Source organism: Scyliorhinus canicula, chromosome 25 (genome assembly GCF_902713615.1).
Source record: "Scyliorhinus canicula chromosome 25, sScyCan1.1, whole genome shotgun sequence".
Lineage (NCBI taxonomy): Eukaryota > Metazoa > Chordata > Chondrichthyes > Carcharhiniformes > Scyliorhinidae > Scyliorhinus > Scyliorhinus canicula.
This window is the reverse complement of record NC_052170.1, coordinates 7,262,175-7,285,430: the sequence shown is the minus strand read 5'-3', so window position 1 is coordinate 7,285,430 and position 23,256 is coordinate 7,262,175. Positions and strand designations below refer to the sequence as shown.

Sequence of the window (23,256 nt, the reverse complement as noted above, 5' to 3'; positions counted from 1 at the left end):
GTACCAGGCGGACCTTGATGAGGTGCTACGGAGCATTCCCGGTCACTGAGGAACATCACCGAAGGTGTCGACACCAAACTGCAGATATTGGGCAGTCATTTGGGCTGGCAGAGCCAGATGGCACAGGGGCAGCCAGGGCTCGAAGAAGCTGCCCCTCCTTCTCGAGGTGAACCCCAGGGCCCTGTGGGCATTGATCAGGAGGAGGTGGCTCTGAATGCCAACCTGATCTCATCCCATGGATTGGTGATGGCGGCCACCAGCTCCCTCGAGTTCCACCCCTCTGACAACGCGGCGTTTCGCAGTCAGCTCCCGGTACAGTGCGGCACGGCGAGGCATGTGCAGCCATGGAAGTGCGCCAGGGCCCTCCGGCCCCAGAGCCCCCAGAGGACATCCGTCAAGGGCATCGAAGGCAACGGGACGTGGTAAGCAGCTGGCTCCCTCCATCTCTGATATGCATCCTGGGGATTCACATTGACACAGTGTAGGAGCACGGAAGGCTAAGCACGTTGAGGATCACTGCGAGGGCACTGGGGGGTGAGGGGGAGAAGGGCGTAGGTAGGGGGTAAGGGGGCGGATTGTGCGTTGGGGAGGGAGAGGTGTGGGAGGAGTGGCGAAGGGGGCAGCAGTGTGAGGCAGTGGTGGACACTGTGAAACCCATTAAAATATCTGCACCTCGACCAGTACAATGCCTCTGGCACTTCTGCTATGTGGGCCGTGCACCAATCCCATGTCCTATCTCTCTGAACATGGGGGTCCTAGACTCCTGCTGCTTCCCGCCACCCCCACCTCCAGCACACCACATGCAGGTGATGGATGTAAATGAGCACTCAGCATACAGGCAGCGGGCTGACTATGGCATAGATTGAGGAGCACGGCACTCAGCTCTTTGTGGGTTATAAGCACCCTCCTGCCCTCGACAGTGACCCGCCTCCAGTGCTGACACAATCCCATCACCCTAGAGTGACGTTACACAGACCCTGGGAGGGTGGGAAATGGTGGGAGTTGGGAGAGGGAAGGATGGTGAAGGGAGCGATGCAGTAGGATGGGGTGAGGGGTGTCGGAAGGGGGTTGGGCAGAGAAGAAATGGCGGATGCGGCCGTGTGAATGTGTAGCGAGTGAGGATGCGTTCCTCACTGGCCCTCCAGACTTGCTGGACCCTCGCCACTGTCGCCTGTCCTCCATCCTCTGGCTGGTTCTGTGGTAGCTCCCTGGGCTCTTCCTCCAGCCCCTCCTGGGCCGGTCCCTCCTCTTCCTCCTCCTCGGAGGTGGCCACATATTCCTCCCCCTTCACCTCCAGCATGTCACTCTGCTGCTGTGCCAGATTATGGAGGACCAAGCAGACCCCAACAAAACTGGCAACCCTGGGAGGTGTACTGGACAGCACTATCAGAGTAGTCAAGGCATTGGAACCGAATTTTGAGCAGTCCGATGCACCACTCAATGACAACCCGGGTGGTCGCATGGGCATCGTTATACCAGGTCTCTGCATCAGTCACTGGCCCCCTATTGGAATCATTAGCCAGGTCCTTATCTCCCATGAGCCAACCGCCCATCCTGGGAGGCTGCCCACTGTGCTATCGTGCTGCCCCCATGGTGGTCGCACATGAGTTGGATGTGCATGGAGTGGAATCCCTTCATGTTGACAGCACGGTGAGTGCAAGGTGACATGCGTGCCATCTATTAGCCCCAGGGCCTGGGGCATCCCGTCGGTGGCGGAGAAACCTGTTGTCCAGGCATCCTGTTGGGCCTGGTCCATGTCAAACTTTATATAGTTCGCTGCCCGAGCAAATAGGACATCTGTGACTTTACAGATGCATTTGGGAGCTGTAACTTGTGAGATGGCACACAAATTCCCAGCTGAGCCCTGGAATGATCCTGAGGCGGAAATGTTCAGGGCTGTGGTGACCTTGACAGGCACCGGGAGCGGGTATCCCCTTTCTCCACGTGCTGCCAAATCCATGAAGACATGGCACAGGTGCTGCACTGTCCCCTTGTTCAGGAAGGGCCTCCTGCGACACACGCTTTCCGCCACCTGTCGAAGGACCAGTGACGCTTGTACACCTTGGGCCTCGACAGCCTCCTACTTTGGGTCCCATCCTGGACTGACGGCCAGCCAAGTCCTCCGGGTGTGGGGTGGGGCACAGCATTAGGCCCACCGCCTCAAGTCTCCGTTGACACTGCTCCCGTCGCCTTCTCTGGCATCTGGCCATCTGGTCTGCCAGCATCACCATGAGGGCAAGTTCCGCAGGGTCAAAAATATTGTTCATACCGTTCAATATCTGGAAGGAATTGGGAGAAGCTGAGAAACTGACAACCAACGATGTCTTTCACCCCGGGCCTGTCCAGGGCTCCCCCATTGATCATTTTTAAAAAGGAGTACTCATCGGCGCCCTTGTGATCACTTGCAGGGGAAGCTGTTTGATCATGGGGAGCTGTTAGATAGTGCGCCACTCCCATTAATATGGATAACGGCGGCACAGTCGCAGAGTTGTTAGTACTGCTGCGTCACAGCGCCAGGGCCGCTGGTTCAATTCCAACCTCGGGTGACTATCTGTGTGGAGTTGGCACTTTCGCCGCATGTCTGCGTGGGTTTCCTAAAGGTGCTCCTCCCACAGATGTGCAGGTTAGGTGGATTGGCCATGATGAATTGCCTCTTTTTGTTCAGGGATCTGCAGGTCCGGTAATGGGATTATGGGGAAAGGATGAGGTGGACACTCGTAAATGGTGGAGTGTTCATTCAAAGGGCGCAGACTTGGTGGGCTGAATAGTTTCCTTCTGCGCCTTTGGGATTCTACGATTGGGCTTAAGTGATGATTATTGGTTTCTCACCATACGAAGGGGGCAGCAGGGTAGCATGGTGGTTAGCATAAATGCTTCACAGCTCCAGGGTCCCAGGTTCGATTCCCGGCTGGGTCACTGTCTGTGTGGAGTCTGCACGTCCTCCCCGTGTGTGCGTGGGTTTCCTCCGGGTGCTCCGGTTTCCTCCCACAGTCCAAAGATTTGCGGGTTAGGTGGATTGGCCATGCTAAATTGCCCGTAGTGTCCTAATAAAAGTAAGGTTAAGGGGGGGGGTTATGGGTATAGGGTGGATACGTGGGTTTGAGTAGGGTGATCATGGCTCGGCACAACATTGAGGGCCGAAGGGCCTGTTCTGTGCTGTACTGTTCTATGTTCTATGAAGGCGAGGTCCGGATTTTGCCAAGGGAGCGGGCCAATTAGATTTCAAACAGATCGGTGACCAGCGTGGTTCTTGTTTTTGATCTCTCCAGGGGTGGCATGGTGGGTGCAGTAGTTAGCACTGCTGCCTCACGGCGCCGAGGACCCGGGTAACACCGCGGCCCTGGGTCACTGTCCGTGTGGAGTTTGCATATTCTCCCTGTGTCTGCGTGTGTCTGAGCCCCACAACCCAAAGATGTGCAGGCTAGGTGGATTGGCCACACTAAATTGCCACTTAATTGGAAACAAAATTAATTGGGTGCATTAAATAAAAAAAATATATTTTTGGCCAATCCTACTATTTAACAGCCATGCCGCGCCCCTGCTTAAGCGCAATGTGGCCATAAAATTTCTCCCACCAAATGTATGCTTAACCGGTGAGAGACTCCCCAGGGCCCGAAAAAGTGAGACAGAATGGCACACTTGGGTGTCTCCCAGGGGATTGGAGGCCCCCTGGCGCATGCCCTCTGAGCAGGGAGGTACCCTGGCACTGCTGGTGCCATCTGAAAACCCTTGCGCTGCCAGCCTGTCACACTGGTAGTGCCAGCCTGTCACTGCCAATGTGCCTAGTGGGCACTGCCAGTGTGCCAGGCTAACACATTGGTGCCAGTGAACACATTGCTGTTCTGGTGATTCAAGGAAGCAAGCTTCTATAGCCATAGTGAGTGACCTTAGCGTCCATCCATCATTGTTGCTTGTTACTCCCTCAAAGAACTGGCAGGGGGCTGGTTTAGCTCACAAGGCTAAATCGCTGGCTTTTAAAGCAGACCAAGGCAGGCCAGCAGCACGGTTCGATTCCCGTACCAGCCTCGCCGGACAGGCGCCGGAATGTGGCGACTAGGGGCTTTTCACAGTAACGTCATTGAAGCCTACTCGTGACAATAAGCGATTTTCATTTCATTTCATTTCAACTCTTAAAAAAATTAGTCAAACACCATGGGCTGGATTCTCCGATTTTGAGGCTATGTCCGGAGGAAGTATCTGGTTTTCCGATGAAAAGCTATGCTCGGACTGGTGAGGGGTTAGCAACCGTGCCATGTAAAATGCATGGCCTTCCCGATATAAACGCCTGGAGAATTGCCGGGTCCGTGGCCGCGCATGGCGACGACCTGCAGTGGTTGCGCCGTAAATATGGCGGTGGCTGCGCGCGGACCCGACGTCCCAGAAAGTGCCCCCCTCGCCACCCCCCACCAGCCCTCACTGAAGAAGAACCCCCCACCCCCCCCCCCCCCCACCCCCCCCCCCCCCCCCCCCCCCCCCACCCCCACCGCAACTGTGGCAACGCTGGACACATTCCGCAGTCGCCACACTTGGTTCTCGAAAACTGAGAGCACATGTCCCCCCCGTGCTGTCAGGAACTTGGCCCTTGGGGGAGGGCCTTCAGGTCACGTCCTAAGGCTGTCCCAATCGTGTGCGGCGTACTCCTCAATGATGCATTCGGTCGTAAACAGGGATTTTCCGCCTGATCGCCAATGACGATATCACTGTCGGGCAACGGAGAATCCCGCCCCATTTTCCTTTCACAGAGCCATGTTTTCTGAAGCACCGAAAAGTTAAAATATGATGGGCTACTGCTTATGAACATTAATCTATTTCAGTAATTATATTCGGTGTCTTCAAATAACAAATATATTGATGATTTTGAAAATTCAGTTTTGTTCAAACAAATGTATGCAATGTTTTGGAATTCCACCTGCTGCCATAATTTTCAATCATTTTTGTTTTAGCCAGGACAGAATTCTTTTTACAACAAGTCTTTCTTTCAGAATCCACATGATGTTATTGTGAAGAGGGATGAAGTATTTGCCAAAGATAATACCGGCATTACTGGAAGCACCTTTAAAGTACCCGAGATTGTAAAGTAAGTGCCAGAAAATGCAGTCAAATTGGAACTTGCTGCTAAAGCATTGTGGAGAAACATTTCTCTCATTGATTTGGCAGTTCATAATCCAGAGCCTTTTCACAACAGTGCATCATACAAAATACATTGGATGATGCAGTCGGTTGTCACATTAGGAATGAAAATTCTGCTTAGATAATTTTAACAGCATTATAGGTGTGAGCAAATGATAATCATCCTGATTATCATACCTAGTTCATTCCAAGGGTGAGTACTGGTGGGAATTTTACAATCATTAGGCAGGATTTTCTGCCTGTCTTCTGGCAGCCGAGTTGACTCGTCATTGGCCGTTGGTGGGAATTTCCAGTCCCAACAATAGTTAATTTTCTGTGTAGCTCGCTTGTCATGCTGCTGCGGAACCTGCCACAGGAGATCACCTTTGGTGGGACCAGACATTTCCACTGGCAAGAAGGGACTGAAAATCCCAGCCATTGTATGTTTAGTTTGGAACTTGGGTTAAGTTTCCCTGGAGATTCATGTGATGAAATATGTTTTTTTTCTCAATGTTTCTAGTGTTTAAAATTAAATTTAGTTGTTGCACTCCTCATTCTGTGTTGTGGAGATGCCGGCGTTGGACTGGGGTGGGCACTGGAAGACATCTTACAACACCAAGTTAATGGCCAACAGGTTTTTTTGGAATCACTAGCTTTCAAAGCATAGCTCCTTCATCTGTCTGTTGGACTTTAACCTGGTGTTGTCGGACTTCTTGCTGTGTTCATTTTGTGTGTTATGCAGGCTGCAGTACAAATCAGTTTGATCAATTGACAGTTTAGTATAAATTATTTGATTTACTCTTTGAATAGCTTCACTCAAGACTACTGCCATGGAAGTTGTGCAGAAAGTTCAGTTAGTTTTCCTGCAATCACACAATGATTTTTTTTTTATAAATGTTTTTATTCAGTTTTCATATTTTATATTGAACAAATTACAAATTGTTAGGAGAGAAAAAGAACAAAAAAAAAAAAAAAAAAAAAAAAAAAAAAAAAAAAAAAAACCAACAAACAAACACGCAAAAATTAACATACATATTTACAGGTAAGCATCTTCGTAGTAGTAACTGCGCCCGCCCCCCCCCCCCCCCCCCCAACATGTTTATTTAGTTTGGTTTTGGGCCTTAGCTAGCCATCGAACCCCCGTACCGAACCTGTAGCCCCTCCCGCTACCTTCCCCCGACTATTCTTCCTCTTGTACATTGGCCACAAATAGGTCCCGGAACAGTTGCATGAATGGCTCCCACGTTCTGTGGAAGCCGTCGTCCGACCCTCGGATGGCAAATTTGATTTTCTCCATTTGGAGAGATTCCGAGAGGTCGGACAGCCAATCCGCAGCTCTGGGCGGTGCTGCTGACCGCCAGCCAAACAGGATTCTACGGCGGGCGATCAGGGAGGCAAAGGCAAGGGCGTCCGCCCTCCTCCCCAGGAATAGATCTGGCTGTTCTGAAACCCCGAAGACCGCCACTATCGGGCATGGCTCCACCCTCACTCCCACCACTTTGGACATAACCTCGAAGAAGGCTGTCCAGTACTCCACGAGTCTGGGGCAAGACCAGAACATGTGGGCGTGGTTGGCCGGGCCTCTTTGGCACCGTTCACATCTGTCTTCCACCTCCGGGAAGAACCTACTCATACGGGTTCTTGTTAAGTGGGCTCTATGTACCACTTTTAGTTGCGTCAGGCTGAGCCTTGCGCACGTGGAGGTGGAGTTGACCCTATGCAGTGCTTCGCTCCAGAGTCCCCACCCTATCTCCATCCCCAGGTCGTCCTCCCATTTCCTTCTTGTTGCGTCCAGTACGGTGTCGTCCCTATCTACCAGTCGGTCATACATGTCACTACAGTTCCCTTTCTCTAGGATACTTGCGTCCAGTAGGTCTTCCAGTAGTGTCTGTCGTGGCGGTTGTGGGTACGTCCTTGTCTCCTTTCGTAGGAAGTTTTTGAGCTGCAGGTACCGTAGCTCGTTCCCCCCAGCTAGCTGAAACTTCTCTGTCAGTTCGTCCAGTGTTGCGATCCTGTCGTCCGTGTATAGGTCCCTGACTGTCAGTGTCCCCCCGTCCTGCCTCCACCTTTTGAAGGTGGCGTCAGTCAGTGCTGGTGTGAACCTATGGTTGTTGCAGATGGGAGCCCTGTTCGACATTTTGGTCAGGCCAAGTTGCTGCCGCAGTTGGTTCCAGGATTGGAGGGTGGCTGTCACCACTGGGCTGCTGGAGTGTTTTTTGGGTGGGGATGGGAGTGCTGCCGTGGCGAGGGCCCGGAGGGAGGTTCCCATGCAGGAGGCCTCCTCCGCACGCACCCACTCAGCCTCTGGCTCCTGGATCCATCCCCTTACTCGCTCGGCTGTTGCTGCCCAGTGGTAGAATTGTAGATTCGGGAGGGCTAGCCCTCCCCTGGTTTTTGTTTTTTGTAAGACCTTCTTTGGGATCCTAGCATTTTTACCCCCCCATACGAACGCCATGATGAGTTTGTCCAGCGCTTTGAAAAAGGCCTTGGGGATGTAGATCGGAATGGATCTAAACAGGAAGAGGAACCTGGGCAGTACGTTCATTTTGATCGTCTGAACTCTCCCCGCGAGGGAGAGCGGGAGTGTGTTAATCACACAATGATAACATGAAGCATAGTGGTCCTCTGAAGTTCAAGGCACCGGCAACTCGGGCAGTCGCCCGGGGCGCCATGTGCTAGGGGGCGCCAGAGACTCGGGTCCCGCGCATGCGCAGTGGGCCAGTGCCAACCAGCGCATGCGCGGTGGCCGCACTCCCCCAGGGCGCCCCCCCCTGTCTGTCCGCCCCCCCCCCCCCCCCGGTCCGCCCCCCGCTCGGTCCGCCCCGCCCCGCCCCTCGGGTCCGCCCCCGCCCTCGGGTCCGCTCTGCCCCCCCCTCGGGTCCGCTCCGCCCCCCCCCCCTCGGGTCCGCTCCGCCCCCCCCCCCCCTCGGGTCCGCTCCGCCCCCCCCCCTCGGGTCCGCTCCGCCGCCCCCCCCCCCTCTTCGGGTCCGCCCCCCCCCCCCCGGGTCCGCCCCCCCAAAACATGAATTTGAAATATATCATACTTAAAGGGTGCAAGAGTAATGGAAAAATTTGTCCAGAATTGCGCAAACTATCTTAAAATATAATTTAAATTGGATTTTTCTGAAATTATGAGTGGAGGAGATGAGTTCAGAGCTGGATGATAATGAGAGTGTAGGAGAGGATAAAAGATTTGGATTTGATTTATTGTCACGTGTGCCGAGGTACTGTGTACAGTCCAGACAGATCGTTCTATACATGAAAAAACATAGGATATGCGATTAATACACAATGTAAATACATGGACACAGACATCAGGTGAAGCAAACTGAGTGTAGTACTACTCAGTCGAGAAGATGTGTGGAGAGATCAATTCAGTCCATAATAATAACAATTTTTATTGTCACAAGTAGGCTTACATTAACACTGCAGTGAAGTTACTGTGAAAAGCCCTTAGTTGCCACATTCTGGCGCCTGTTCACGTACACAGAGGAAGAATTCAGAATGTCCAAGTTACCTAAAAGCACATCTTTCGGGACTTGTGGGAGCAAAACGGAGCACCCGGAGGAAACCCATGCAGACACGGGGAGAACGTGCAGACTCCACACAGACCATGACTCAAGCTAGAAATCAAACCTGGGACCCTGGCGCTGTGAAGCCATAGTGCTAACCACTATGCTACCGCGCTGCCCATAAGAGGGTAATTCAGGAGTCTGGTAACAGCGGGGAAGAAACTGTTTCTGAACCTAGAGTGAGTCTGAGAGGCAACAGTGAGAGGATCAAAAATGCGAGCCTGAGAGTGAGTAGTGCAAGAGCAGAAAGAGAATAAATGAGCGAGCCAGCGTTACCCACAAGTGGGTAGAAGATTGAGTCTTAGAAGGAGCAGTGAGAGTGGTGAAGGCACAGGAGAGCGAATCTGAGAGAGAGAGAGCAGTGCAAGAACAGAGAGGATAAATGAGCGAGTCAGAAGGAATAGTGTGTGGATAGGAGAGTGAGTCTTAAAGGGTGCATTGAGAGCGGTGAAGAGATAAGAGTGAATCTGAGAGACAGCAGTGTGAGGGCAGTGAGAAGATAAAAGAGCAAATTCAGTGTGGGAGTGGTGAGAGGATAATTGAACAAGTCACAGAGAGCAGCAAGAGGATAGAAGAGCGGGTCTGAGAGGGAGAATGTGAGAGCTGTGAGAAGATAAATGAGCAAGTCTTGACAGGCAGCAGTGCGAGAAGATAAAAAAGCGAGTTTGAGGGGGTGCAGTGCAAGTACAGCGAGAGGATAAGAAACCGAGTCAGACTGTGAAGTGTAAGAGTAGCAAACGAGTGAATCTGAGAAGGAGCAATGTGAGAGTGGTGAAGGATAAAAAAAGGGATTCTGAGAAGGACCAGTGGGGGAGCTGTCGGAGAATAAAGGAGTGAGTGAAGGAAGCAGTGCAAGAGCGGTGGGAGGATAAAAAGTGAATTTGAGTTGGAGCATAGGAGGATAAAAGAACAAGTCTGCAAGGGAGCATTGCTGGAGCAGCAAAAAACTGAAAGAGCGAGTCTAAGAAGGAGCAATGTGGGAACAGGGAGAGGAGCAAATCTGAGAGGCAGCGAGTCTACAAGATTGGTGAGAGGCTAAAAAAGTGAGTCTGAAAGTGAGCAGTGTGAGAGTGGCAAGTGGATAAAAGAGCACATTGAAGAGGGTACAGTGCAAGAGGGGCAAGAAGATAAAAAAAACGATTTGTAGAGAGAGCAATGCGAGAGTAGGGAGAGGATTGATGAGTTAGCCTCAGAGGGAGTAGAATGAGACAGTGGCTGGAATCTACTGGCTGTTCATGCTGGTTTGATGTTCCAGTCTGCCAATGGCGCACCTCCACCTCTGATTTCCCGGCAGCTAGGCAAGTATTCACTGGGAACCCCATTGGTAACGGTAGGATCAGAAAATCTTGCTGCCGGCCAATGGCGGGCCGCCTCTGGCATGGCGAAATAAGCAGTGGATAGCGTAGATAATCCCGCTCATCATGTGGGTTCACAGCTGACCAACTGTGTTAAATCGTAGGAATTATCTCAAACTGTAGTGTGCTGCTGACTCATATAGATCCAATATCTGTTCATTATTTGGAATTTTTCTCAGTAGTTAAGGTCGAAAAGAATTGCGAGAATAAACATTTCCTTTGTTTCCATTTATCAGTTATGTTTTTTTCAATAATAGAAAGCACCTTGTTGATTTTGGATTTTTTTGTTCAGTGTGGCCCTAAGCTTGAAACAAAAACTACGGACAGTTCATTTGGTCTTGAGAATTATGGGAAATATATTTTGATTAAACGCATTTACAATTGTGATTATTGGAAGATTTGACATATGTGTAATGTGTAATCTATTAAGAAAGCATTTAAAATAAAATTACTTGATTTTCCAGTATTGGGGTCTGGAAGATTGCTGCAAGTTTCAAGGATGCCAGTCATATAAATTACACAACTGAATTCGAAGTCAAGGAATATGGTAAGGAGATTTAAATGATGTAATAGTCTATTATTTCTCTGTCCTAAATAATTTATTAAAATAGGTATTGAAGGCAAAGCATTTATCGTCTTAGTTTTAAATTAAGTGATTGCAGTTTGGAAAATGTGGTTTAACTACTTTTATTCCTATGAGCTGGACAGCTGGTTTGTGACGCAGAACGAGGTCAGCAGCACGGGTTTAATTTTCGTACTGGCTGAGGTTATTCATGATGACCCCGCCTCCTCAACCTTGCTCCACGCCTGAGGTTAAATCATCACCAGCCATCTTTCCCCCAAAGGAGAAAGTGGACCCTGCAGCCTCATCACTTTCAGCCCGATTAAGTCTGTCACAGGATGGCCCTTGGCTGCTCTGTTCCTGCCCTCCCACTACTTGAGGCCCTTAATTAATGCACACATAAGAGCCTCATCCTACCACAGCTGCTATTAACCAAGTGGAAGATGAGGGACTTAGATGCAAGGAGAATGACAAGGAAACCTGTGGGGATGCTCATGGGCTCTCAGGAGCCCTCACTCAAAGGCATGTTTAGTGCTGCAGTGACCATGGCCACCAGGAACAAGTGTTTCTCTTCCACAGAGTGCTATATCCACAGTAATATGACATAGGTCTTTACATCAGTCTTCACGGGGGAAGACACCAGTGGGATGCCAGAGCTCCAGGAGAACCAGGGGGCAGAGGTGACTGCAGTGGCCATTACTAAGGAGAAGGTTCTGGGGAAACTGAAAGGTCTAAAGGTGGGTAATTCACCTGGATCGGATGGAGTACACCCCAGGGTCCTAAAAGAGATAGCTGAGGATTGTGGAGGCATTAGTGATGATCTTTCAGGAATTGCTGGAGGCAGGAAGGGTCCCAGAGGACTGGAAGGTAGCTAATGTAACACCACTGTTTAAGAAGGGTGGGAGGCAGAAGACGGGAAATTATAGGCCGGTTAGCCTGACTTTGGTCATTGGTAAGATTTTAGAGTCTGTTATTAAAGATTAGATCGCAAGGTACTTGGAAGTGCATGGTAAAATAGGACTGAGTCAACACGGCTTTGTCAAAGGGAGATCATGTCTGACAAATCTGTCACTTCTTTGAGGAGGTAACAAGGAAGTTAGACAAAGGAGAACCAGTGGATGTGATTTATTTAGATTTCCAGAAGGCCTTTGACAAGGTGCCGTATAGGAGACTGTTAAATAAGTTAAAAGCCCATGATGTTAAGGGTAAGATCGTGGCATGGATAGAGGATTGGCTGACTGGCAGAGTGGGGATAAAGGGGTCTTTTTCAGGATGGCAGCCGGTGACTAGTGGTGGGCCTCAAGGGTCTGTGCTGGGAACACAACTTTTCACAATATACATTAATGATCTGGAAGAAGATACTGAAGGCACTGTTGCTAAGTTTGCAGATGATACAGAGATATGTAGAGGGTCAGGTAGTATTGAGGAAGCAAGGGGCTGTAGAAGGACTTGGACAAGCTAGGAGAGTGGGCAGTGAAGTGGCAAATGAAATACAATGTGGAAAAATGTGAGGTTATGCACTTTGGAAGGTGGAATTTAGGCATAGACTATTTTCTAAATGGGGAAATGCTTCAGAAAGCAGAAGCACAAAGGGACTTGGGAGTCCTTGTTCACGATTCTCTTAAGGTTCAGTTGGCAGGTAGGAAGACAAATGCAATGTTAGCATTCATGTCAAGGGGGCTAGAATACAAGACCAGTGATGTACTTCTGAGGCTGTATAAGGCTCTGGTCAGACCCCATTTGAAGTATCGTGAGCAGTTTTGGGCCCTGTATCTAAGGAAGGATGTGCTGGCCTTGGAAAGGGTCCAGAGGAAGTTCACAAGAATGTTCCTTGGAATGAAGAACTTGTCATGTGAGGAACGTTTGAGGACTCTGGTTCTGTACTCGGAGTTCAGAAGGATGAGAGGAGACCTTATTGAAATGTACAAGATATTACGAGGCCTGGATAGAGTGGACGTGGAGAGGATGTTTCCACTTGTAGGAAAAACTAGAACCAGAGGCCACCATCTCAGATTAAAGGGACGATCCTTTAAAACAGAGATGAGGAGGAATATTTTCAGCCAGAGGGTGGTGAATCTGTGGAACTCCTTCCCACAGAAGGCTGTGGAGGCCAAATCACTGAGTGTCTTTAAGATAGAGATAGATAGGTTCTTGACTATCTATCTATTGATAGGGGATCAGGGGTTATGGGGAGAAGGTAGGAAAATGGGGGAGAAAATATCAGCCATGCCTGAATGGCGGAACAGACTCGATGGGCCAAGTGGCCTAATTCATATGTCTTATAGGTGTTGCAGTGTCTTCCTGCTGATACGTAGCCGTCTGTGGCATATAGTGTCCGTCAGCTTATGGAAGGACCAATGACTGCAGTACACCTTAGCCTGTCACTGGCCTCCCCTTCTGGCTCCTCCTCAGCCTATTTGGTGGCCGGGTCTTCAAGGTGTGTGGCGGCTCCCTGCACAGGTGGTGCAGCCTCGAGCCTGCATTGGTCTCACTGCACACCTCAGCTGCAATAAGCACAGCAGGGGCAGCCTCCGCAGGATGCACACCATCAAACATCTTTCTGTCTGGAAGAAATTGGAGGAGAGAGACTGACAATCAGTTAGAGCTTCCATCCCAGGACCCTAAAATACCGCAGGCTTCCCCAACCTTAGCATGACTGTCCCGCCTTCTCTCAGAGTGCCGTCTAGCGAGCCTGTTGTGGCAAATCTCACTCTGCACACTCACTCCTGGCCAGATCAGGAATCCCTAGACCTCAGATCTCTGCCAGCAATATCAGTATATACTCTCTGCAGAAGGAGGAGGGGCCCGCCAGTACGAGGCAAGGAGGGTCGGCCACATCGTTGTGGTCTGCTGCGTCCTGCACACCATGCTAGGGTCCATTGCATGGAGGACGATGACAGCCCACTCTGTGATGAGCTCCAAGTTCCACGTTGTTCGACAATGTCTTAGTCATGCCCACATTAGCACCTCCCACCTTGGTGATCCCTGCATGCGAGCTCGCCAGTCCATCACATGGCCCTGTTGTAACGCTCGGTGTTGGGGACGTTCCAGGGGAGTGGGGGGCTGCTCGGCGCACCCACTGAGCCTCCCCGTCCACCACCCCTCACCCACAATGACCATCACTTCACCGCCCCACCCCCGCAACCATCGGACAGAGCACAGAGGCAGCTTTCGTGGGTGATAACGTGTTTAATGTGCAGAGGTATATACAGTCTGTGCCCTAGCCCCTATATCTAAAATGTGCCCTGCACCCGTGGCAAAGTAACTGATGTCTAACTTTCTGGCCTGCGGGTTCTATCACTATGCCGAGGTGGGTCCCCAGACAGTACATGCCTTTCTCTGGTCCCTGACTGCACCTGATCTCTGGATGGGAGTGGCTATTCCAGGAACCCGGGACCCGTCCAGGCGGCAGCTGGTTGCTGGGGCTGGGCTCCCCTCCGACCATCCAGCTTCTCGGCTGCTCCTACTTCCACCTGCTGCACACACCAGTGAGTGTCCCAGAAGCCTCCTCACTGAAGAGCCCAGCCGAGGTGATAGTCTCTGAGATGGTGGAGGGTGTAGGAGACCGCAGTGATGCAAAGTCTATGTCCTCATCGGACCTGAAGTCTGGGGTCTCCTCTGTCATGGTGTGCTGTGTGTCTGTCCCCTGCATGTTGGTTTCCTGTGTGTCTGTCCCCTGTGTTTCTGGTCCCGGGTTATGGTTACCTGGCTCGACTTGGTCAGATGGCTGTTGTTATGGCTGCCCTCCCCGCCAGTGCTTGGGTCCCTGGGTGGGGGGGTGGGGGGGGGGCACCGGCCCTGGTACAGGCTGGGGGTGGGGGGGGCGCCGGCTGGGCTGGGACCATCGTCAGCTGGTCCGGCAAGACAGCATGTATGGTTAGACAGACGAACGGGAGTGAGGTGGTGAGCTGGTGGTGTGAGGGGTGGGGTGGGCACACATGTGCGCCTGCTGCCCTGTGTCCCGGCCCGGGGTACACACCGGCCTCCTCTCCTCCATGGAGTTCAGAAGAGTGCCAGCTCGCCGTCCTTCAATCACGGGGCTGCTGGTCTGGCAGCCCTCTTGCCTGCGACGCTGGGTGTGGGGGAGGGGGGGGGGGGAGAATGTTAATCAGCAGCCGTGGCATTGCGTCAATTATGCCACCCACATATTAATGGCTGCTCTCTCGTGCGCTTCACGTTGCGCCCGTGCGAGCCCTTTGTGGGCCGTTGAATTGGATGCCTGGTGACGCTGTCGTGAAACTCCACCGTTTTCACGACGGGGTCAACATTATCGGAGAATCCAGCCTATAGTCTGGCCATTCAGTTCCTTGCTGTGACACCTTGGTGTTTGTAAATTAACTGCTCTGTTCAAACATTTAAAAAAAACTAAAGAGTACCCAATTATTTTTTTCAATTAAGGGGCAATTTAGCGTATCCTGGACATCTTTGGGTTGTGGGGGTGAAACCCACGCAGACACGGGGAGAATGTGCAAACTCCTCATGGACAGTGACCCAGAGCCGGGATTCGAACCCGGGTCCTCAGCGCCGTAGGCAGCAATGCTAACCACTGTGCCACCGTGCTGCCCCTGTTCAAACATGTAATAGCATGAGAGACAGTAAGACCACAAGACAGAGGAACAGAAGTGTGGTGGTATGATTAGCATAGCTGCCTACCATTGGTGCAGAACACCGGCTTACCATTGGCCCTGGTCGGTCATGTGCCTCTCGACCGGTTGGTTGAGACCAGTCATGTGACAGCTCTCCGATTGGTCGAGAGGTTGAGTTAACCCCGCCAGGCGGGTATAAATACCCAGTACTCCCGGCGGTCGTCCTTATACTGTAATCGACCGCAGGGCTAACATCTAGCTGATTAAAGCCATACTTTTGTCCAGCAACTCGTCTCGCGTTCAATTGATGGTTCATCAAGAAGTAGGCCAATTGGCTCATTGAATCTGCTCTGCCATTGAATGAGACTTTGACTGATCTGATGTGATGTGGTTTTAAATGTTGTTTTAACTAAGTTTGTTTTTGTTAGTGCTGCCGAGTTTTGAAGTTACCCTGGAGTTGGAAAAGCAATTTTTCTACGTTGCTGATGCCAAATTGGATGTTTCGATCACTGCAAGGTTGGTGTATTCATCTATCAGAGAAATCTGGAGAGTTTGTTTCGATGACATTTTAACTGTTTAATCTTATTTTTAGATTCACATATGGAAAACCTGTTCACGGTCGTGCATTTGTTTTGTTTGGAATAATGAAGGATGATGCAAAGATAAGCATTCCATCATCACTTCAATCAGTAGCTGTAAGTAAAGAGAAAAATATTGCTGAATTTTGGATTACTAACATGTTCATATAGTTTGCTGAGTGGAGTATCTTGGTGGTATTGAAAAATTAGCTAAGTGTGAAAGTAATTGCTATCTTTGTGGGGAAACAGTTCAGTGGTGAATGGTAGTTCTTTTTGATTGTAAGTAGCTCTTTATTTTGTGTGACAAAGGTATTTAATTTTTTGAACGAAGAATAGTATATAATCGGGGATTAGAACGTCAATCACAGTGTGCGTTAAATATTCAGTGTCCAGTGCCGATTGGACTTCTCCATACAGATGAAGAGTGCACAGCAGAACAATGGAACACATTGAATAATTTATTCCAATTAGGGTCTTGCACTTGTTGGAGGACTGTTTTGTGCTCTAAACTATTTAATTTCAGATTACAGATGGGGAAGGAGTTGCGTCCCTGACAAGTCAAGCTATGAAAAACAGCTTTCCAAACATTCAGGAACTTGTGGGGTGTTCCATCTATATTACTGCTAGCGTTATAACACATACAGGTGTGTAAATATCGTGCATCTTATTCTGGTTAAATAACAATCTCTTGTACATACATTGAAGGGTTGTCAAAATGATTGACTTATCCCATTGGTTTTTAATGTTTACATGTATATTCAATCTGCTTGTCTGTTATAATGAGAACATAACGGATAGGAACTGGAGTAGGCCAATCGGCGCTTGGAGTCAGCTCCTCCATTCAATAGCACCATGACTGACATCGACTCCATCCTGTCCCATTCCTATATTCCTCCATTATCCCAGTAACAAAATATCTATTGATGTATTTTTGAATATACCGAATGGCTAAAAGTGCACATTGCAGTTGAGAAATCTTAACATCCACCATTTTTTGAATGAAGAAATGTATCCTCTTCTCAGGCAAGTGACCCCTCTTCTTGATTCTCCAGCCAGGGAAAAATGTCTTCCTTGTATACCCTACTGAGACCCTAAAGAATTTTATATGTTTCAATGAGAGATCACCTTTCATTTCTTTAAGCAGGAGGGAAAGGAAACGCGATATACTCAATTTCTGCTCATAGGACAATCCTCTTTTGTAAAGGGTAGCTTTTCCACTTTTTGACACCATTTAATTCAGTACAATCTTGTAATTGGTGAAAAAGTGCAAAAGATTGGGGAAATTTAAACTCTAGTGAGTTGTACTCATAAGCACTCACAGGTGTGTTTTTTTTACCAACCTTTGTTGAAAATTAAGTTCACGTGAATCAGGCTGTGGCAAAACGCATCACTTCCTGAGGTCCAAATTGTGAGATTCTACTGATCGTATTGCATTTCAGAGTGAGCTTATTTCTGAGGCATTTAAGCACTAGTAGGCATGTTTAAAAAGGTTTTATTCATTCGTTCTTGTGATGTCAGCAATGCTGGTGGGACCAGTATTTATTGTCTATCCCGAATTGCCCTCGAGCAGGTGGTGGTGAGCTGCCTTGAACTACATCAGTCCATGTGATGTTTATGTACTCACAATATTTGACTGTTCTGCAGTACTTTTGCTACAACTCAGTTTTTTTTTTTTTTTTAAATAAATTTCGAGTATCCAATTCATTTTTTCCAATTAAGGGGCAATTTAGCGTGGCCAGTCCACCTAGCCTGCACATTTTTGGGTTGTGGGGGCGGAACCCACGCAAGCACGGGAAGAATGTGCAAACTCCACACAGAGAGTGAGCCAGGGCCGGGATCGAACCGGGGACCTCGGCGCTATGAGGCAGCAGGGCTAACCCACTGCGCCACCGTGCTGCCCTGCTACAACTCAGTTGCTTGTTAGTTTCAAAGGCATTTAAGAAGTCAACCACATTGCTGAGGATCTCGTGTCATCTGTCAGCCAGACCGGTTAAGGATGGCAGATTTCTTGCTCTGAACAAGATTAGTGGATCAGATTGTTTTTAATAACAATCTGTGTTTTTTATAACAACCTGATGGTTTCATGATCATTATGAATGAGACTAACATTTTATTCCAGATTTATTAATTAATTAATTTTCAATCTTCCCAGTTGTCATGGTGAATTTGAACTATTGTGTCCCGAGAACGTTTACTCATGGATTACTTGTCAATTACCACTGTGCTACTGACCCCAGTAAAAATATAAACATTTTATTAAAAGGAAAAAATGTTGAACTTATTAAGAAACCGATCTGTGTACACTAACAAATCTTTTAAATAGTTCAATATAAGGTACGGTGCAGTGGCTCAATAGTTAGCACTGCTGCCTCACGGTGCTGAGGTCCCAGGTTCGATCCCGGCCCCGGGTCACTGTCCGTGTGGAGTTTGCACATTCTCCCCGTGTCTGCATGGGTTTCGCCCCCATAACCCAAAGATGTGCAGGGTTGGTGGATTGGCCACGCTAAATTGCCCCTTAATCGAAAAAATAAATAAATAATTGGGTACTCTAAATTTATAGAGAAATAAAAGAAAATAAATAGTTCAACATAGGTTCTTTCAGTAATTTCTGACAAACAACAATGGCTGCTCTTAAATTGTGTCATGTTTTATTAAGCCTGCAGCAGAAATATTTCATTTCTGAAATTGGGTAAAATGCAGGATAGAATTTTCTTATTTCTATTTTATTGCTTTATGATGCAGGTAGTGACATGGTAGAAGCAGAAAAATCAGGAATAAAAATTGTTACCTCGCCGTACACCATATTATTCACGAAGACTTCCAAGTATTACAAACCTGGAATGCCATTTAGTCTAACGGTACAGATATCTCTTTACTTTGTCTTTTCTGTAACTATGGGCGGAATTCTCCGCAGGGGGCCGAATTCATGAAGGCCGTCGTGAACTCGGCCGAGGTTCACGACGGCCTCGGAGCCCGCTCCCCGCACCTAATTCACCCCCACCTGGGGGGCTAGGAGCGGGGCCTCCGTCTTTCTCGGCAGCGACCTTGTCATGCCGATAATGTGAAGTCATCCGCGCATGCGAGGGTTGCCGGTTCTAACCCGCGCATGCGCGGATGACTTCATCGCGCAGACGGCACGAGCCCGCGCATTCGCGGTGGCCGTCTTTCTCCTCAGCCGCCCGGCAAGACGTGGCGGCTTGAACTTGCCGGGCGGCGGAGGGGAAAGAGTGCGTCCGTTTTGAACGCTGGCCCGACGATCGCTGGGCACCGATCGCGGGCCTGTCCCCTCCCGAGCACAGCCGCGGTGCTCCCGTCCAAATCGGGCCCCTAGATGCCCCAAACGGGCATCTGGCGCCCGTTTCACGAATGCAGCGACCAGGTGTGGTTGCTGCCGTGGTGAAACGGGCGTGAAGGGCCGGCCGCTCGGCCCATCGGGCTCGGAGAATCGCCGATCGCCGTGAAAAGCGGCGAGCGGCGATTTTTCCGAGCTGGGGGAGGGGGGGAGGGAGAATCGCTGGGGGCGCCAGGGGGGCGTAAAAAATGTCGGGAGGCCCTCCCACGATTCTCCCACGCCACATGGGGAGCGGATGTATCTTTGCTATGTGAGGAATCGGATAAAGATTGTTTTTTGTGTTCCTTCTTATCTGAGGTTTATGTAACGAATCCTGATGGTTCACCAGCCAATGAAATCCCTGTCATAGCTAATAATGAAGACAGCCATTCGAGAACTGGAGCTGACGGTACTGCTAGGCTGATAATCAATACAGGTGGAGAACAACAAAATCTACCAGTAAAAGTGAGCACATTTAATATAGATTCATAGAATAATACAAAACAGAAGAGCCCTTCCGGCCCATCGTGGCTTGACCAGCTCTTTGAAAGAACTATCCAATTATCCCACACATCCTGCTTTTCCCCCTATCCCTACACATTATTTATCTTCACATTTATATCTGAAACTCCTTTAGAGTGTCATTACTGGCCGCAATCAACCGGCCACGTGCAGCCCTGTTCGGGTGAACATGGTTGCGATGCAGCCAGTACATGTCGGGCGAGGCCTGTTCCAGGATCTATCTACCCGGCTCACCAAGCCTCGAGAAATATAATAAAAAAGATTATTAAGTTTTCGCAGTTTATACAAAATGACAAACCCCTCCTTCTTACTCCTCCGTTTATACCTTTCATCCACCACCACCCCCCCTTTACCCCGCTCTAAAACAGCTAACAGTGATCGTCTCTCTTAAATACAATATAAACAGCTGCCATCTCCTGTAGAACCCTTCAATCGACCCCCTCACAGTGTATTTGACCTTCCCAAAGTGCAAAAACGACATTAAATCCCCTCGCCACGGTGAAACACACTGTGGCGTTGCTAACTTCCAGCACAACAGGATCTGCATCCGTGCCACCAATGAGGTGACGTACATCAGCCCCGAAACACTAAAGATAGCCACCAAAGGACAGGGCTGCCGCTCAATATTTAGGATTGACATGGTGCTAAAAAAGAATCTCCAGAAACTCACCAACTTCGAAAACCCTACATATTTTGAACACATCTATTAAATTTCCTCTTAATCTTCTCTGTTCAAAGGAGACTATTTAAAGCTTTATTACATTTTGCACCATGAACAATTTAATAAATGTTATACCGTCAATTCATTGCAAGACTGTCAGAACGAGTGAATATAAGGCTTTATTATCCAGGAACTCGCTTGCCAGTGTCTGTTGTACAAATGAGTGTCACCCACAGGTGGTCAGCTATTTATCGCCCCGGGGAGGGCGGAGCCAGAGGCTGAGCACACTGGGGTTCCAGTACAGTACCTGGAAGTAGACCGTATTATCATTTCCAGGTCATAGGTCACAGCACTATACAGGCAGTTCATACTTGGGTGAATACATTCACCACAATAAGCTAATATAATATGGATTCACAAATGCACATGTGCCTTTATTCTTTTCTTATGCATGGAATTTATTTTGTTCCTTTTAAAGAGGGAGGGAATTACAGAACATTTAGGCCTTGGCAGTGAAGACTTGGCCAACAATAGGGGAGTGATTCAATTTATGGATATGAGGAGGCCAGAATTGGAGGAACACAGAAATCCAAGAAGATGTACCAACCTACTTCCTGCTGAATTTATACTTAATATCAAAAATGAACCTCACTTTCATAAATGTTCGCTACTTTTTCAGTGTGACTAACTGACTTGTAAAGCAGTGATACTTTATTAATATAATTCAAGGTTCGCATTTACTCAATGGTGTCAGTTTAAGTTTCTTGTTGTGTTTTACATTTTCCATTTGTAGGTTGAAACAAATGTTGCCGGCATTTCAAAATCTCAGCAGGCCTCTGAAAGTATGGTGGCTCAACCGTACAAAACACAGGATGGTTCAAACAACTACTTGCACATTGGCATTCAACAAACAGAACTAAGTCCTGGAGAAAGTTTGGTAGTTAATCTCAATCTGCGAAATGACAATGCAGCAATCCAGAGCCAGATAAAGTATTTTACCTCCCTGGTATGTTCTCTGAAAGCCAATTTTGTCTTAATGCGTTGTCATTTATTTATTTATATTTTATAAATATTTTTTATCAAAGTTTGCAGTTTTATGCTGTACAAGAAATAGATGAAATGGTTATAATTTACAATTTACACATTGTTCCTTTTGGCCGCCCCCTTCTCCCCTTTTCTGCTGTTTCGAAGTCCTATCCAAGGCCCTTCCCTTCATCGTAGATGGTTTGTTCTGGCGTTTCTTTTACTCTTATGGCTTTGTGAGGGTCCCTCTGGTCCCCATGCCAGTCTCTCCCTGGGTTCCCCTTGGGTGTCTTCCCCTGTTGCCCTCCGCCCCCCAATTCCTGTCTGCTTTCTGTGATCCTGGTGGTTCCCATGCGTCCTTCCACCCCCCTTCCACCCCCCATTCTATCTGTTGTTGGCTTCAAACAGGTCTTGGAATAGGCTGATGAATGGCCCCCCACACTTTGTGGAAGCTCATCACCCGACCCTCAGATGGTGTATTTGATCTTCTCCAGATGAAGAAATTGCACTAGTTCTGCCAGCCAGCCTGCAGCTTTGGGTGGTGCTGCTGATCTCCAGCCGAGCAGGATTCTCTGGTGGGCGATTAGTGAAGCAAATGCAAGGGCTCGACCCTCTTCCCCATCTGTTGGTCCGATACCCCAAAGACTGCTACTCAGGCATGGCTCCGCCCTCACCTCCACAACCTTGGACATTGTCTCATAGAAGGTTTGTCCAAAACCCAATAAGGCTGGGGCAGGCCCATAACATATGGGTATGGTTGGTTGAGCCTCCCTGGCACCAATCATATTTGTCCTCCACTTTTGGGAAGAACCTGCTCATTTGGGTAGTTATCATGTGTGGTCTGTGCACCATTTTAAGCTGCATGAGGCTTTCATGGGAGGAGGTGGGGTTGTCCCTGTACTTCGCCTCAGAGTCCCCACTCTACTTCCGTTCCTATTTCTACCTCTCATTTCTCCCTTGTTCCAGCCAATGTCCTTTCTAAATATTGTCTGCATATGTCCCTGCAGTTCCCTTTTTCCAGACTGTCAGTGTCCATTAGCTCGTACAACAATTGTGTATCTCAGGGCCCTAGGGTACCTCGTTGTTTCTTTGCGGAGAAAGGTTTTGATTTCTAAACGTCGGAGGTCCTGTCCATTCAGTAGTTTGAGTCCCTCCGCTAGCTCTTCTAAGGTTGCGTCTGTCCCCTGTGTAGAAGTCCTAACTGCTAGCGTCTGCTCCCCCCACCCCCGTCCTGTCTACATCTCTTAAAGGTGCTGAACAGTTCTATGTTCTATGTTAGCTTTGGAGGGTGCCCCTCACTAATGAGGCTGTGAATATCTCCCACAGGTACGGGGCAAGAGCCAGTGGGACTTCTTTTTCGAAGTCCACTGGGAACCCGTCGGGTCCTGGTGCCTTCCCCGTCTGCATGGAGTTGATGTTCCATGACCTCTCCCAGCTTTATTGGTGCTTCCAGCTGTCCCTATCTGTTGTCCCCCAACGACTGGTATGTCCAGTCCATCGAGGAACTGTTTCATCCCCGAGGGCTCGAAGGTGTACAGTACCCTGTAGAAGGGCTCAAATGCTTTGTTGACCTTTTTTGGGTCGGTTACCAGTTCGCTTCTGCTATTCTTTGCCTGCGTTATCTCCCTCTTGGCTGCCCGCTTTCTCAGGTTGTGAGCCAGCAGGCAGGTAGCCTTCGCTCCGTGTTCATAAATGGTCCCCTGTGCCCTGGCGGAGTCTTCCTGGTGGATAGCAGGTTAAATTGTCATTGATAAAGAATCAGTTGAAGAGTCCTCTGTAAAAAAACTAATTGTGGAAAGAGATGAGGTTATTCTTTTTTTTTTTTTTTAAATAATTTTTATTGAGAAATTTTGATTTTATACAACAATAACGCACCTTAGTAAAATACCGAAAATAACAATAATATTAACAATCATATACATTCGCCCCATCCCCATGAACAACCCAGCATTTTAAC

The 23,256-nt window shown here is 48.9% G+C and overlaps 1 protein-coding gene across 1 annotated transcript in view; it reads left to right on the top strand.

The window, feature by feature from the left end:
- Positions 1 to 23,256, top strand: part of LOC119957047 (complement C3-like) — a 232,881-nt gene that overhangs the window by 38,594 nt on the left and 171,031 nt on the right. The window contains exons 5-12 of the mRNA XM_038784653.1: positions 4,983 to 5,077; positions 10,501 to 10,583; positions 15,613 to 15,700; positions 15,777 to 15,879; positions 16,286 to 16,406; positions 18,505 to 18,620; positions 19,412 to 19,558; positions 21,070 to 21,282. Coding sequence (XP_038640581.1) covers positions 4,983 to 5,077; positions 10,501 to 10,583; positions 15,613 to 15,700; positions 15,777 to 15,879; positions 16,286 to 16,406; positions 18,505 to 18,620; positions 19,412 to 19,558; positions 21,070 to 21,282 — 966 coding nt within the window. The remainder of the gene's footprint in view (positions 1 to 4,982; positions 5,078 to 10,500; positions 10,584 to 15,612; positions 15,701 to 15,776; positions 15,880 to 16,285; positions 16,407 to 18,504; positions 18,621 to 19,411; positions 19,559 to 21,069; positions 21,283 to 23,256) is intronic.